Source organism: Platichthys flesus, chromosome 15, assembly GCF_949316205.1.
Source record: "Platichthys flesus chromosome 15, fPlaFle2.1, whole genome shotgun sequence".
In the NCBI taxonomy this organism is placed as follows: Eukaryota; Metazoa; Chordata; class Actinopteri; order Pleuronectiformes; family Pleuronectidae; genus Platichthys; species Platichthys flesus.
This window is the reverse complement of record NC_084959.1, coordinates 6,351,206-6,366,604: the sequence shown is the minus strand read 5'-3', so window position 1 is coordinate 6,366,604 and position 15,399 is coordinate 6,351,206. Positions and strand designations below refer to the sequence as shown.

General features: G+C 41.5%; 1 protein-coding gene across 2 annotated transcripts in view; it reads right to left on the bottom strand.

Annotated features, from left to right (window-relative positions):
* Nucleotides 1-15,399, bottom strand: part of fryb (furry homolog b (Drosophila)) — a 42,490-nt gene that overhangs the window by 17,171 nt on the left and 9,920 nt on the right. For both annotated transcript variants that reach the window (XM_062407031.1, XM_062407032.1), the window contains exons 2-31: nt 14,148-14,341; nt 13,187-13,240; nt 12,910-13,049; nt 12,188-12,278; nt 11,733-11,812; nt 11,440-11,520; nt 10,090-10,258; nt 9,721-9,813; nt 9,337-9,435; nt 7,573-7,674; nt 7,021-7,124; nt 6,767-6,875; nt 6,333-6,419; nt 5,736-5,907; nt 5,522-5,654; nt 5,271-5,378; nt 5,013-5,139; nt 4,606-4,719; nt 4,317-4,481; nt 4,004-4,090; nt 3,637-3,896; nt 3,315-3,504; nt 3,048-3,172; nt 2,291-2,348; nt 1,571-1,662; nt 1,284-1,456; nt 899-1,059; nt 690-800; nt 311-465; nt 2-101 (exon numbers count right to left, since the gene is read on the bottom strand). In XM_062407031.1, coding sequence (XP_062263015.1) covers nt 2-101; nt 311-465; nt 690-800; nt 899-1,059; nt 1,284-1,456; nt 1,571-1,662; nt 2,291-2,348; nt 3,048-3,172; nt 3,315-3,504; nt 3,637-3,896; nt 4,004-4,090; nt 4,317-4,481; nt 4,606-4,719; nt 5,013-5,139; nt 5,271-5,378; nt 5,522-5,654; nt 5,736-5,907; nt 6,333-6,419; nt 6,767-6,875; nt 7,021-7,124; nt 7,573-7,674; nt 9,337-9,435; nt 9,721-9,813; nt 10,090-10,258; nt 11,440-11,520; nt 11,733-11,812; nt 12,188-12,278; nt 12,910-13,049; nt 13,187-13,240; nt 14,148-14,341 — 3,734 coding nt within the window. The remainder of the gene's footprint in view (nt 1; nt 102-310; nt 466-689; nt 801-898; nt 1,060-1,283; nt 1,457-1,570; nt 1,663-2,290; nt 2,349-3,047; nt 3,173-3,314; nt 3,505-3,636; nt 3,897-4,003; nt 4,091-4,316; nt 4,482-4,605; nt 4,720-5,012; nt 5,140-5,270; nt 5,379-5,521; nt 5,655-5,735; nt 5,908-6,332; nt 6,420-6,766; nt 6,876-7,020; nt 7,125-7,572; nt 7,675-9,336; nt 9,436-9,720; nt 9,814-10,089; nt 10,259-11,439; nt 11,521-11,732; nt 11,813-12,187; nt 12,279-12,909; nt 13,050-13,186; nt 13,241-14,147; nt 14,342-15,399) is intronic.

Here is a 15,399-nt window from a genome sequence, read left to right as displayed (position 1 = left end):
CCTGCATCAGCTGCATGGATATCTCATATATTTCTCTGCTGGTGTCGGAGGCTTTGAACAGAACCAGATTGAGCAGGGTCACAAGGTCACATGGGTAATTCCTGGAGAAATAGGGAGAAATTATTATTACATACCAACAAAGTGTATATATTATATACACTGTATGATTTCATTGGTTAAACGTCAGCCAAGTTGACAACTGCTATTTTAATAATGGCAATGCGTTTCCAACATAAAGGTCAGAACGCAAAGATTAGTTTCCTTGGATTCGATGGATCCTCAGTGTAAATGTGAAAAGGTGATCCCCTACCTGTTACCACACACGGTGGCAATGGCTTTGAAGCAGCCGGACGCCAGCTGGTACGATCCAGTGAAGCAGCGGTCCACTGCCCAGTTGAACAGATTGATTTGGTCTGGATTCAGTTCTAGGAGCAGGATCACCACCTCACACCCCAGACGGTGCACCTGTAGCAAACACGTGATCATGAAGAAGGAATCCACAGATATATGGCCATAGCACAAAAAGAGCAGCTGTGTCCAGGTTGACTGAGATTTTTTAAAATAACTTCCTGTGGTAAACTGAAATGCAGAAGTTGTGCTGATCAGAGAGTGTTGTAAGAAGAAAAAAAGAATACAGAAAGCTGCTGTGTCACAAGTGAAGGTAACAGTAGGTCAAAGAGTTGACGTACCCGTAAGTCGTGGCAGGCCAAGATGTTGTCAAGCCATTTGTAGAGATATCCATCAGTAGAGAGACCCACGTTGTCAAACACTGGACCACAACACAGAACTGCCGACATAGCCTAGGAGACAAAAGTCAAGTTGAGTTAATCCTAAGGTTTCTGTAAAACACTGTGTGAGGACAAGATGATAGAATAACTCTGGTTTGGGCATCACTTACCTTGAGAGCACAATACTGGTAGCGAGTGATCTGATGGTTGCGGTCACTGTAACGATCAAGGGGTGTGAACATGACACTGAAGGGTCCAGCCCATTGGCTGAAGAGGATGAAGAGGTGGTGTCTCAGGGACTGTTGAGGGAAGAGGAAGCGCCTGTGGTGGACTGATTGAGAGAGAGAGAGAGAGAGAGAGAGAGAGAGAGAGAGAGAGAGAGAGAGAGATAGAGACTGCAGTGTCATACAGGAGCTTTGAATAATCTATGCCATTATAATATTGTTATGGCTACAGAATACGGCCAAAGCCACGGCTGCAGAGTCAACTACTACTGAAAGACCAATGTATTATGATGTATGTTTCATATCATAAAAGAAAAATAATGGGATTTACCAGGAACACATTGGATGATATTAGCCACCATCGCACTGAAATGGGCTCTAATGTCTTTAAGCACGTCCAGCTCCTTCTCATTCTCAGCCTCCAGAAGCATCCGGGTTAGATCCACATACTCCAGGAACAAGGCACCCAGTGCCAGGGAGTCACGCTCCAGTGCTCCGTTGGTGCTACAGACAAAGAGAAGGAAAGCTTGAGTTTACAGAAACCATCTTTTGTATTTGACAAGGAATCGTATATGTGTATATTAACAGCAACTGGCTGTAAGCAAGTCTGAGTGCTACCTGTCACTGATAACTCCTGCGTTGGCCAACAGTTCAAAAATCCTCAGCAGCTGCAGCCTGAGAAGATCTCTCCTTTCTCTGCGTTTCTTGTTCTGAAAACACAAACAGAAATATATGTTAATATAGATATGTTATCAAGGAGGTAATGTTTCCCCTGTGTATGTTAATTTCTCTGTTTGTTTGTCAACAGGATTACTAAAATCTACAGAACAGATTTCCATGCAACTTGGTGGAAAGATGGAACATGGGACAAAAACGAATCTATTGACTGTTGGGGGCAGATCCAGACACTTTTCTTTATTATTGTGAGATTGGGGATTTTTTGACATTTTCACTGATTTGCCTGAAAGTAATGTGTGGATCTTGATTTAATTTAATAGAACTGTTGGGCTTTGGCAGCTGGATGCTCTCTTCTGAGTGTCATTCGACTTTATACCGGCTTTAAAAGAAAAATGACTTAACTTTACATTAGCAGTACAAATAATCCATGAGTGCATTTTCATAAATTATAAATTATTTCCTTATGTTGATCATCTATAATGGCATTCACTGTATATGACTGGAAAGAAAACTGTAGTAACTGGTGTATTTAAAATACAAACATTATAATTGATCTGCAAGATATTTGCAGGTTTCCTGTCCGAGATCAATACTCCTGTTCCTCGCCCACTTCCTTTGTGTGTGTGTGTGTGTGCGTGTGCGTGTGCGTGCGTGTGTTACCTCTGGCCTACGTTCCAGTGCTTCCTTCATCAGTGGATGGAGTTCTTCCACCAGTTCCCTGTAGACACACAGAATCAAAGATGGTACAAATCAATCAATTGTCTGATCGGCAAATGAGTCTCATCATCCCACCCCTCTCCCCCTGTACACAGAGGACGGTCAGATTCAAGGGAACGGGGGAGTTTGTAACAGAATACCTATCTTGTGCAACCCAAACGTCACATTCCCTAAAACCACTAATCCCTCAAACACTGATGTGAAAAATGTGTCTGGAGAAACCTTAATCTCTCTGGATAACAAAGAACGCCCTTTTGGAAAACATTTTAGGTTAAAAATAGATGATCTCTTTTTAAAAGGAAAATACCTCCTTTTCACAATCGAACCACTGTACTGTGAAAAAATGTGATACATGTCTGTTCCTCTAATAATTTCCTTGTAGAACAGTGTTGTACTTTCTTCCCTGGACGTCAGAGAGGTATGCAGCTCATCTCAGTTATGAAGAGAATGTACAGATAGATAATGATAAGTGATAGATCAAGACAGCAGAAAATTGACTGATGAATCGTATCTTTCTTGTGTTGGATATAAAGACTAATCTAGCACATCATCCATTTTCCACTGTATGTGTTCTGCATTCAGGCTTTGTGTGTTCACTCCCTGACCCAACAGTCACACAACAGTATCTAACATACTCTTGTATGATTCTTGAACATGCTGTTTCTGTGTGTTTTGTGTAGTTGTGTTCTTGCTCCAGTACCTGAAGACAAGAGCGTTTGTGCATCCGAATCCTAGAACCAGAGACTCTGTGATCTCCAGACTCTCAGCTCTCATCAGCGGGACGAGCTGCTTTAAAAGCCAGGCCACTGAGGGAGTGCCTATCACCTGAGCAATAAACAGAGAAAATACACAAGTAGTGTTCAGAATGACGGATAGGAGAGCATACATATTTAGACAGTAACTAAGTGCAACAATTCCTGAAATTTTAAACACTGATGGTTTTCCTTTTCAGCAGGAAAACACAAACCTTGTTGTCGTATGTGACGCTGCCATCGGGCGTGGTGGCTGTGATCTCCGGGGTGGAAGCCCTGAGGTGACCCGGGGACATGATGCTGGGCTTAGCCACCCCCAGACACATGATCAGGTAGTTACGCCACAGTGAGATGTAGTTGTCACTGGAGCCCGCTGTACTGGTCTTCTTAGCGTTCACCGGGCTGCTGTGGAAATGGGTAAAAAAGCTAAATATTAGGTGGTCAGATATCATCACCTCGTATATGAGATATGTGGTATTGGTTGTTATTTCGGCTTTTCAGTTAAATGAACAATGTAATCAAAGTGTGTTCATGTACTTGGGGTCAACCAGAGGAAGTAGAAGCTGGAGCCTTGTAAACGCGTAGGGCCAGGCATATCCCAGGGCGGTGGGGCAGTGCTTGGGCAGGTGCTCCTGTCGCAAGAAGATGTGCAGACAGAGCACCCATGGGTCCTTCAGGCACTGGGCAAAAATCCAGACGTGGCTCGGGCTCTTCACATCATAGGAGCTGCTCACCAGTCGAGCCGTCCACTCCACCAGCCACTGGAGGTCAACGTGGTGGTTCAGCGGCAAGGTGGACTGAGGGAACAGAGGGGGGAGAATTTAGGAATGATACACAGCAGTAATTTAGAAGACTAAATAACTACATAACTAATCTGATGTGTTAATGTTACTGATGAACTCACCGAGTCAGAGACAGCCACATGAACAAAGCTGTCCATTACAGCTGGGCTCAGCTGGTCCATGACCTCTATCATTGGTTTGTCATCATCCTGGAGGGAGAGACATTTATAGAAGGAGCTATTTTTAACGCTGCGTCACAGAGTGTGACAGAATCCACGGCTGCATCTCTAGTCACACCTAGAGTCAGAAGCCATTTCTTGCATCCAGCTATTTACATCTCCTCTTTCTTTCTGTAGTGACTATTTACCAGCAGCTGTCATTGAACTCTATATTTATCTGTTTTGCCAAGTCACTTGTCAGTTTCCTGTACTGTACCTCAGCATGTCCCAGAGCTGTGAAGAGGCAACGTATTTCTCTCAACACGCCAACCGCCAGCTTCCTCGTGCTGATCTGACACGAGCAGAGGAGCAGCAGAGCCAGGCCCTCGACCGCATGCAGCACTGAGCAATGAGGGCTTCGTTCTGGAAGTCTGGGGCTTGACTGACAGAGAGAGAAGAAACATTTACCAAAATTTACAGGGATTTCTGTGATGTTGGTTTCATAAGTGATCAAATAACCAGGTGTGTCTGTAAATGAGTTAAACTTAGTGCTGTGATGTACAAACCTCGACTCCGCCTCGCGTCTTCCCCTGGAGCTGCAGAGCTAACCTCCACTGTGTGAGCAGCTGGAGGAGAAGCTTCACTGATGCATCCTGCAGACCCTGATGTGTGTCTTGAACCTGTTAAAGTTTGTAGAGGGAAAGGAAGAAGGGCTTTCATCTTTAGTTTCCCACGTCATTTTGAATTATCCTTTATTTTAGCATCTGAGATTATTTTATAAATATGTATCTAGTCTTCTTTTTCTTTTGGCTTCAGATTGGACACAAGAGTAAAATACAACAATCTACTTAGATCACAGAGAACAATTTGGGATTTTGTGTCATTATGGATACATTATTAGTGGTAGTGGTGTTAAAAACAATAACAGTTAATGGGAATGCTTTTAAAACATTTTAAAGTGATAAACCCTTACCTCACGTAGAAGGAAATGCGTGTAACCAAACAGAACGTCTTCCCTCCAGTCAGAGAAATCCAGTAACAGGCTCTGCAGGGAGTTCTGGGAAATGAGACGAAGCTCGTCGTCCATGTGCACAGTGAGTCTGAAGGACAGAGGACAACATAACAAGAGAGCAGAAGAAACAATTCTTAGTGATTTAGACACACAACATTTAAAAACTCCACAGGACTGACTTTAATGACATTGAGTAAGTAGGTCCCGTCTTTAACTCACCGTGAGAGCAGGTCAATGAGCTCAGGTTTGGACATGCCATCAGGGAGGATGCGAGGAATAGCAGCTACGCACGTTCTGAACAGGTCAATCTTAGGCTTCCGTTCACCACTGTCAAGGATAGAGGGGGATGTAAAGCTTTTATTCATCTTCCCTAACTCAAAATACAAGTTTCCTTTTTGAATAAAAATGTTGGGTTTAAAGAACGAACTTCAGCACAAAACGTTCCATTTCTGCACTTTGAAGCTACATACGTGATCATGTCCTCTGGTTCTTTGTTGAGCATCTGGGCGCTGGTGAGCATCATGCAGCGTCCCACCTCCTTGTCCAAATGTCTGAGGATGCTGTCCAGTGCCTTTCGTACCTGGGAGTAGTACAAGGACATACCTGAGGGGAACCAAGGTACATGGAGTTAGGAGACTACAGTCAATCTGCACTAACATGAGAAGCCCACAGACACAAACAGACCTATTAGCTTGGCTTCCTCTTCAGTGAGCGTCTTGCTGAGATAAGTTTTCTTCTTCTTCAGAGAGTTTCCAGAGGGCAGGGTGGCTCCTGTGTTGGGCATAGGAGGCTCTCCGTCCTTCTGCTGCAGAGCATCTGCGATCACCAGAAACGCCCGCAGACCAATGTTCATACGCTGAAACACAGACAAGGCTCAGCATCCTTAGTAACAGGCAACAGAGTCTGTTCATCCAGAGCAATGGGGAAATTGTGGCAGAGATTGAGTGAATGCAAGGGCTTGAAAAACATATTTACTTATATAAATGTTTATATGGGATTATTTGAAAACACATTCGATACTTCAGAGCTGCTGAATAAGGGATGTTTTTTCTAATTAGAGGGGATAGATACAACAGCTCCTGGTATCTAAGAGTTTTATTGACGTTTAATCCAACATTATATTGGACTGTTTAGTTTTCAGGGTAATCAACAACATACTGCATTGGTGAGTGTATATATTGTCTCTACTGTTGTTGCTGTATCTTTACGCCACCAGATCGTCTTTGTAACCCGAGAGACACCCTGCAGTCAATGTCTGGGTTTGCTTTTTCTTTTTTTTACCTCTGGGTTCAGACTGAAAGCTTTGGCAGGCTTCCCAACACTCAGCAGGTCAAAGATGATCTCCTTCATGGCGAAATCCAGTTTCTCCTGAGCAGAGGACAAACAAACTGGTGTTAGAGGATTTCTGAGTTAATGCTGTGAGAGCCTCCGGCAACATAAGTAATCAAATGAATATTATTGTTAGTATTAAATCAACCTTAAAAGCATTGATGTAAGTATTAAAAACATCAACCTCTAATACGGCCATTAGATAAATAGTAATCAATTGTGATAATGGTTTCTGCTGAAATAAAAAATAAGAAAAACTCTGAAGGCCTATATTCTTGGTTATCCTGTATTTTCATTAAAGTTTTTAAGGTTTGACCTGTTTCAACAACTTTGTCGATAAAAATGTGTGATTTTAAATAAATGTGAAGCTGCAATTTTAATCACACCTGAGCAATAAACTGGATAATCTTGACAAAGATGTTAAGCGGCATGTCTCTGGGCACGACGCTACGACTCCCTTTGGGGAACAGAGTGGAGGTGATGGACGTCAGCCGACTGGGGGAGAGAGAAAAAACACATATGTTGCTTTAATGCCACACATCAATATTAAAAATGAAGTATAATCTTTAAAGCGATTAGATAAGGTATTGATTACTAGTTTCAAAATGCGTCTTGCAATTAAAGTACATATGGCTGTTACCTCTGTGTTCCAGTGTTGCTCTCGCACTTTATTCGGATCATGTAAACCCACAGTAGACGGTAGAGGGATTCCAGAGCCACACGTGCCATCTTGGGATCTTTATTCTGTGTTCAGACAAAGATAAATGATTTTTCTTCAAGTACAGTATTTCACAAATCTCCATTAATACCCAGAGTCTTTGGAAGAAATGTGACACAAGCTGTCCCTTCTAGATGCATCTTCATTTATTATTCACTACAGATACTGTTTTCTCCATATTTACAGAGCGGTCATGAATGAAACTTTACAGAAATATGTATAGTCCCTCTATGTTTTAAAGCTGCGGTGTTTCCCTTGAGGCACTACATACTGATGGTGGATTTTATAGCTGGAGAGGTGTTCAGTAGACTCCTTCTTGTTGTACACTTAGTCAAATCCTTCCCCTAGGGCAGAAATTTATTTCGCAGACAACATAGTTTTTGTGCGTGAGCCTAACACTACTTGTGATCTGTACAAATAACCCCCTACTCTAAGGAATCCTGAATTTGCAGTGGTATCGACAGAAAGGCTGACCTTGAGGTTGGAGAGGCAGTTGTTGAGGAAAATGTGCCAGCGGCTGAGGAAGAACTGCTTCTGACTGACACACAGCAGGCAGGTCACCAGAGGATACAGAGCCTGGAGTGGACGGAGAAAGGACGGAGGGGAGACATTAGCATCAGGCACTTCAGACGACAAGTAGTTAAGTATCTTAATCAAATTCTGTTTTCCTCACCAGTTTACTTCATGAAGTATGCAGCTTATTACTTGGAAACTGGGGTTTCCACTCATTAAAGCTGGAATCTAATTTCTTTCTTTTTCCTTTGTCACTTACTAACAATAGGCAATCTCATTATTCGAAATTGAAGTGAATTTTGGTCCAAACTCATGTTCACTTGTTTCACAGCTGATAAATCCCTCATTAACCCACATTTCAATGTGTGCCTCTGTGTAATTAAGTCAGTTAAATAAAACACAACTAATATTTGCCTGTTTAATAAGAAGAACAAGTGAGACATTTATTTCATTCCCGATACATTTTTGTTTCGGCTGTCTCGTGAGCAGATTTAAAGCAACAGCAGTGTGAACAATACCTTACAAGAGAGAAAAAATGTCAACTTCAAGTTGACCTACAGGAATGTGAACTTGGTCTCTTGTCTGTTCAATCATCAGCCAGGTCATCAAGGTCTGCATGCAGATCATTCTTAAACACGAATACCTTGCTTATGATCGGTGTGAGACCAGGTACACCCTCGTCATGAATTGTTTTTTGAAATGCTCGATTTGAGATGCGCATCGTTGCTCTTCTATCTCAGACACTCAGAATGTAAAAGAATAACAATTAAGGGAATACATCAGATGCTAGTCATTCCTGTCATGTCATGACCATTTAGCTCTGACGTGGTGGTGGGTTGTTTGTTTGTATGCATACCAGTGCACCAGTCGCTTGGAAACGTGAAAAAAAAAACACAAAGATTGTATGCAAAGAGGTGTGTCAAGTCTTGAATGCATGGTAAAGTATTTTCAGAATCTGTTGAAGGAAGCGTGGGTACTGGCTGAGTGAGATGTCTGCAGCCCTGAGGAGGAACCCACTCACATCACAAATAGCACATCACTTGTCAGTGACATGGTTGTGGAATAAAAACCAAAAGGTGGAGAAACCTGGAACCTGGATTATGACAAAGTCTGATCAGATCAATTCCTCTGAACAACTTTAGTTTTTCTCAGCCAATAAATTAACTTCCATAAATCAGTGCCTGTTTCGGACTTGAAGAGAGGTTAGCACTAAAATAGAGTTTGGATCAAACTTGCAACTAGTCCATTTACACCGAAACAAGAAAAAAAACCTAAAAGTTTTATATTAAAGGAAAGAATGGCTTTATTGGAAGGATCTTGTTTTGAGAAAAGTACTGATAATCCTGTGTCATAAAAAGAGTTTTGCCTGTTCTATTACGTCCTTAACTTTCATGGTTAAAACTTTTGAGCAGTGGCAAAGGGAATTTTGATACCAGTCAGTTAAACAGATTTTATTGCATGCGTATCCGCTTGAGACTCCTCGCCCTGATCAGGGAGATGTACTGCAACTAATTTGCCGATTGCTCTGTGGCCAAATACTGCCCATCTGGCGTCGCTTCCAAAACGAAGCTGCGTGCTGCACGTTGCACTCCTGCCTCCTTCCCATGCAGAGATAAAAGCCCACATGCTGGAGAGTTACAGTAAGTGCTTTCACCAATTGCTGGTAATAAAGACGAAATGAAGAGAATGAGTGGTGACGACACAGAGTATGGGGAAGAAACTTACCAGAGAGTGTTTCTTCCTGGAGGACAGGTCCAGCGTTGTGTCGTGCAAACTTTCTACAAAATTTCGAAGACACGGCACGTTCACCTCATTCTTCACAGTCTGAGAGAGGACACATATTGCACAGGTCACTATCATGCACATTTCTTTATAGCAGTTTGCTTTCACCAGTGTCTTTTTTCTGCTTTACATGATGCAGACAGACGAGACACTATATATTCAGGAATAAATATTTAGAACAGCAGACACACTGTTCTGCAGATATACGTGTCGATTTTAATTCAACGACAAACAATAATATGAAAAGTTTAACTCTGTCTCTTAAAATGAATTATGAGTATGCAGTAAATTACTATTAGTCTGAGCATCAAGAGGAAAAGCACTTACAGCAGCTACAGGTACGAGTATCTCCACAAAGAGTCCGGCTAATGAGTGTTTAATGTCTTTATCCTTCACTTCCAGGAAATACTGCGCACACTCCTGTAGACAGAAAGAGAGACACAGTCAGAGACATTGAGAGAAGCAACATATCTACAGGATAATTCAGCAAAAGCAAAGTTAACGATTCAAATCCAAGTTTCGTTATGGGTGAAGGAAAATGAGGAAAACTCTCAATGCTGCAATTACCATCCACTGGCAAATAAACACAGCACTTAACCGCCTATTACTTGGAACTTCTCAGCAGTCAGCAGGACAGCTCCATGATTGGCCCTTAAACTGCTTCCAGACATGAATGTATGCAGTGAAACAGTGTACCTGCATGAACTGGAAGGAGGCTTCAAAGTCTTCCACCGGGTACATTTTGATGCGGAAGAACTTGAGGCCCATGATGAGGCTGATGGTGGACTGGATGACATAGGGGCTCTGCTCCTTCTGCCTCAGCTCCTTCAGCTCGGAGATGAACTTCTTCCTCACTGCTGGGAACCTGAGGAGGAAATGGTGACCAGATGTGAACAGTTACTCTTTACTAATGTTGTCATATCCAAATCTCAGAAAAAATATTTGTTTTTCCCAGTTTTTCTATTTGGTAATATTGTGAACTCTTAATCAGCTACGCAACTGTTTTTTTGCATGTGCACATAAGTGTGTGTACTCATGTGTGTGTGTGTTTGTGTATGTACCCATCCAGATAGATTTTCCCAACAGTGCTAGGCAGGTCTATATTTAGAAAGGCATCTGGAGGGGTGATGTGGAGGGAATGTGTGTGTGCGCACTTGTTCTGAGGGCGTCTGTGTTTTTTGCACATGCTTGTGCTTGCTTCACGAGGGTTGCCACAGCAGTTAATTTGAACAGTCATCATCCTTCTCTTTGGTGTAGTTTGAATAAGACATACATAAACTTCTTACTCTGTTAAAAAGAGTCGGGAAAACACAAAGATAATGTCAGGCAGAAAGAATGCGTGACCAGCGTGTGCACCCTTCACTGTTTTCAATGAACCGTGTGTGAATAATGCAGTACAAATAAATAACACTGAATCTTCTTAGAAGTTTAACCAAGTGGAAAATCCATTATCTACGCAGAAAACAGTCCGGGTTCGCTAAAATAGGTCCCAGTGTATTGAATTTGATCCTTTACCAGATCGATAACTGTGTCAAATGATGTGATGGTTCAGCTGGTGTGTTTGTGTGTGACTGTGTGTGTGTGTGTGTGACAGTAGTGCTCGAGCTGCCCTGTAAACCCACACATTCACCCTCACAGTAATAACTTCTTGGAAAATGGGAACAACACTGATCTCTCATCACGCACAACATGGTCCACAGAGGAACATCATCTGGACTATCATTACTACCACGCATACACACAAATATTTCTACCAGCACGCACACACAGACACACACACAGACACGGGCCGCTTTTGTAATTGCTGTTTCTACCAGAAAAAGGGGTCACAGCACTGAACTATGACAAACTGCTTCTTCAATAGATTTGAGATATTTAATGCACTTAAATTGATAATAAGATTTCCCCTTGATTAAAAGAAAATTAACTCAATACATTTACGTCGACAAATAAAACTACTTTACTGTATAGATACAAACATGTAATGTGTATGCACACACATACACACATGCAGTATAAACAATCATTTGTAAACATGTACAGTACCTGGATTGAGCCACGACTCCCACTACTTCAGCGTAGAGGTCAGCCACGATGTGCATGTTCCCAGTGTTGGGTCCCAGATACCTTAGAGGCAAAGATAAACATCAATATCAATGGATAAGTCTGTGACAACTACACACTTCTTTCATTTGTAAGAGCTGTGAATACGTGCATGTTGATGTCATGACTGCATTTTAACTCCAAGGGCCTTTCATTCAATGTAAATAAGTAACTGGGAAAGTGTACAGTGATAAACATTATTTCAGGCACAGTCCCAGTTGTGTTGTCTCTCTTACCCTTCCTTATATCTGAAGTGCTTGAAGGCCAGGTTTATAACTTCTTGGATGAGTCCATCCAACAGAGGATGGAGTGGGATCTGGATAGAGAGACAAGTTGTCATTTAGTTGTTACAGTGTGTCAAGTTAAACATGTTAGTTTCTTCCCAGTCTAGAGCATTTGATGTAAAGTTTTTGACTTTATCAAGAGTTAACTGGGAAATGCAGCAAGTTGTGAATAAGAGAAGGAAATGTTACAAACAATTGTTTCTTAAGGTTGTTTTAATTTGCAGTATGACAGTATACAGGCATCAATATCAACAGATTAAAACAATGAAAAACACAAATTTAATAGTTATTGTCCAGGATGGGAATACTGTCTACAGACAAATTCCTTTAAAAGTTAAACCTACTCATGTTAAGAGGTTTGACACATTCAGCCTTTTGAGAAGATCTTAGTGCAGAATGACACTCACCTGCTTTAAAACCTCTATAAGCACTAAAGAAAAGATGAAGTCTATTGCCAGATCTCTTCTCTCCAACAAGTAGTCCTTCTGTTGTTCATCACTGAGACACAAACAGAAAGGTGGTACGTCATATTCACAACACATGGACGGATTTGAACTAAACTTAAAGATACTAAAACTTCTATCTCCAGATCATTCATGTTTGGAGCTGACTGGTCAGATGTCAAGGTCAATAAAAACAGAGAAATTGATTTTCCAAGATAATGCGAAAACAATTGACCTTGAGAGACAATCTAAAGATTTTGTTGGTCGAAAATGATTCTGCATCAAGTGGTGTCATATGTTAACTGTCATCATGAAGAAGTCACAAAATCAAATCATGCATGTGGTTCAAAAACACATTTTTCATGCTATGCTGTAGTAGAATAGAAATGACCTGAAGCTTATATGGATCAAAACATTATTATGATTGTGTAATAGTTATGTCATCATGACATCACTATGAAGTCAGAAAATTGTGTAATACACTGCAGTCACCGAGCCACAATCAGCTTAATTACCCAAATGGTATAAATGATATCATGATGATAAGTTTCCTACTCAATAGTTTACAGGTCAGGACAATAATTATGATTAAAAGAGACATGAAGCCCTAAGATTTGTTTAAAAAAAACTTCAGAATCTATTTCAGTGGAGGAAAAATCTCTTTATCTGAGTCTGTGTTCTCTCACTTTTTTGACTTGGTGTTGGCCCTGGGTCGATACTCGTGGGACTCGTCCTCCAGGCCGTTCTGCCTCTTGTACCAGTCGAACAGAGTCCTCAGGATGGACGGCAGGCAGTACTCGGCCAGAGAACTCATGGAGCTGATCAGCTGCAGAGACGATAGGAGGAAGAGCAGGCGAGGGTGAGCAGAGAGAGAGAAGAAAGCAAGAGGTTCATATCTTAAATATGACAATGGACAAAAGAGGCAACACATATTGGAGTCGTGTCCATGTCAGATAGACGCACCTGGTCGAACTGTGGGTCTTCTCCTCTCTGTAGTGATTTGTTAAGTGGCTTCTCCTGTGAGATAAGAAGACATTCACGTCAGAGGAGAGAAACACACAAACCAATCTTCAAAACTTTCTGTCTTTCCTTTATTATTCATCATGGTTTGAACCTAAACTCTCAGGGAACAAGCCTCACAGCCGGAATGTAATCAAAACTTAAGATTAGGTTTCAATTTGTCTGAATTTGAAATAACTGTTTGTATGAAATCAGCCTTTTCTTCACTTAGATCAAATCAAACAACGTTATGCACTAATCCTCCTAGGACCACTCCACATTTAACATTGTGCTCTAACATTTACATTAAATCACCAGCAGAAAATGAAACAACCAGCAGCACCAGTTTCTGACTCTCTGTGTTACCGAGACACAGAGGTGGTATGATGGTTAAAACTGAAATAAAATTCAGTTCAAAAGTCAGTTCATTCAGTTATCTTGTCAATAATGGGACTATCTTTTTAAATTGTGTAATCAGTTCATCCATGAGACCAAGTGGACCATTGTAACAAATTAGAACGTCCCTCATGGCGTTTCCTGAAATATTGTTCTAACAAGAGTGGAATAGACAGACGACCCGAAAACATTATAGCTCAGACTATGACTGTCCTCAGCACAGATGCAGATGTATTGATATTGTTGCATGTTTGCTGCTCTACACTGTCTGTTCCCTGGTTTTGTTTAGAACAACCTGGGATATGCTCCCTTCATTGTGTCCCTGAGAAAAAAAGCTAAATATAGAAATAAACAGATTGAAAACCTATCAAACCTGTTCTCATTTAATAAATAAATAAGCCTTGATTCTGTACACTATTTAAGATAAAGTCACACTGCACTGTTCTTTTCACGAGTCAAGTCAACAGTATCCCGCGAAGCCACACTGAATAACAGATGTGCTAAATGAGTCTGATGCAAAGTGACTCACCAGTGGTTCGGCCATGATGATGCGGATCTTGCGTTCGGAGAGCAAGGTGAAGTTGGCAAACAGGCTTTTCAGGACGAACTCGCCCGGCTTGCTCTCAGGGTCCACGTTGACGGGCGCCATGATGACAGGACCCCTTCTCTCTCCCAAGGTTCCACTGACTGGTGGGAGTGGTGGTTTCAGACCCACGGGAGAGGCTGCGGAGAGATAGGACCAGTCAGTCAGGGTGAAGCAGAGATATTAAAAGGCCCCTCTCAGACGTGGAGGGGGAGAGACGTACTTTTATTACTGCTGTCGTAATTCTTTTATCTTACCTCTATTTGAGGCATAGTATATGTTCTACGTTTGAAACTATTTACCCATAATTTCTGGGGAATGTAAAAACGCAATTCGGATTTTGTAAATTAGCGTTTAGTTATAACATATTGAAAACCGTGATTGTAGCGTATATTTGTTAAAGTTTTGGTGGGAGGAATTATCTATTTGACTTTATCTTACTAATGTACACATGGATTTACCGTCAATGAAGTACTCTGGTACAAAAGAAAACTTCTGAAACCTGGAGATTTCCAATCAAGCTCTGGACTCATTAGTAGTTTCTGTGATTTCCAGGCCGATTTAAGGAGGTAAACAATGTGAAATGTGTTATGGTTGTTTTTAACAGATATCCGGTGCTGAGAGTTTTACAGAACCCTATTGGCCTCCATGATTTGTTAGTCTCAACCAATACAACAGCTTCAACTGCTGACTGTGTTGATAAACAGCCAAAACTGCACTTACTAACTTTCACTTGTTTTTTCAATCAGCATGAACCTGGACCTTTGTCTCATGTAAGTCGCTCAGTTAACTCCCAAGCCTCATCCACCTCCATAGCAGGGTCATATACCACCACCTTAAATGCCTGTCTTACATATGGCCTCATACTCTCTCCATGCTTCTCTCGTTCTTAATGAATCACTGACGGTAATGAACAAACAATACTTGTCACATTAGAATCATATTACTTTCCTTCTGTAATGTTCAAACTCTTTAGCAATGATTAATTCATGCTGAGTCAGAGTCCAGGTTTGAGTGCGACTTCTTTCTAGGCACACACACACACACACACACACACACAACTTGCTCGGCAGCACAATGTTTTCATGCCTGCCTTCTGATTGCATCATTAGGGAAACTGGGCGCTATTAATTCTTGCAACAATAAACAAAACAGCGAAAGACACACAGGGAGTCGCCAGAGTCTAAAATGAGAGGGA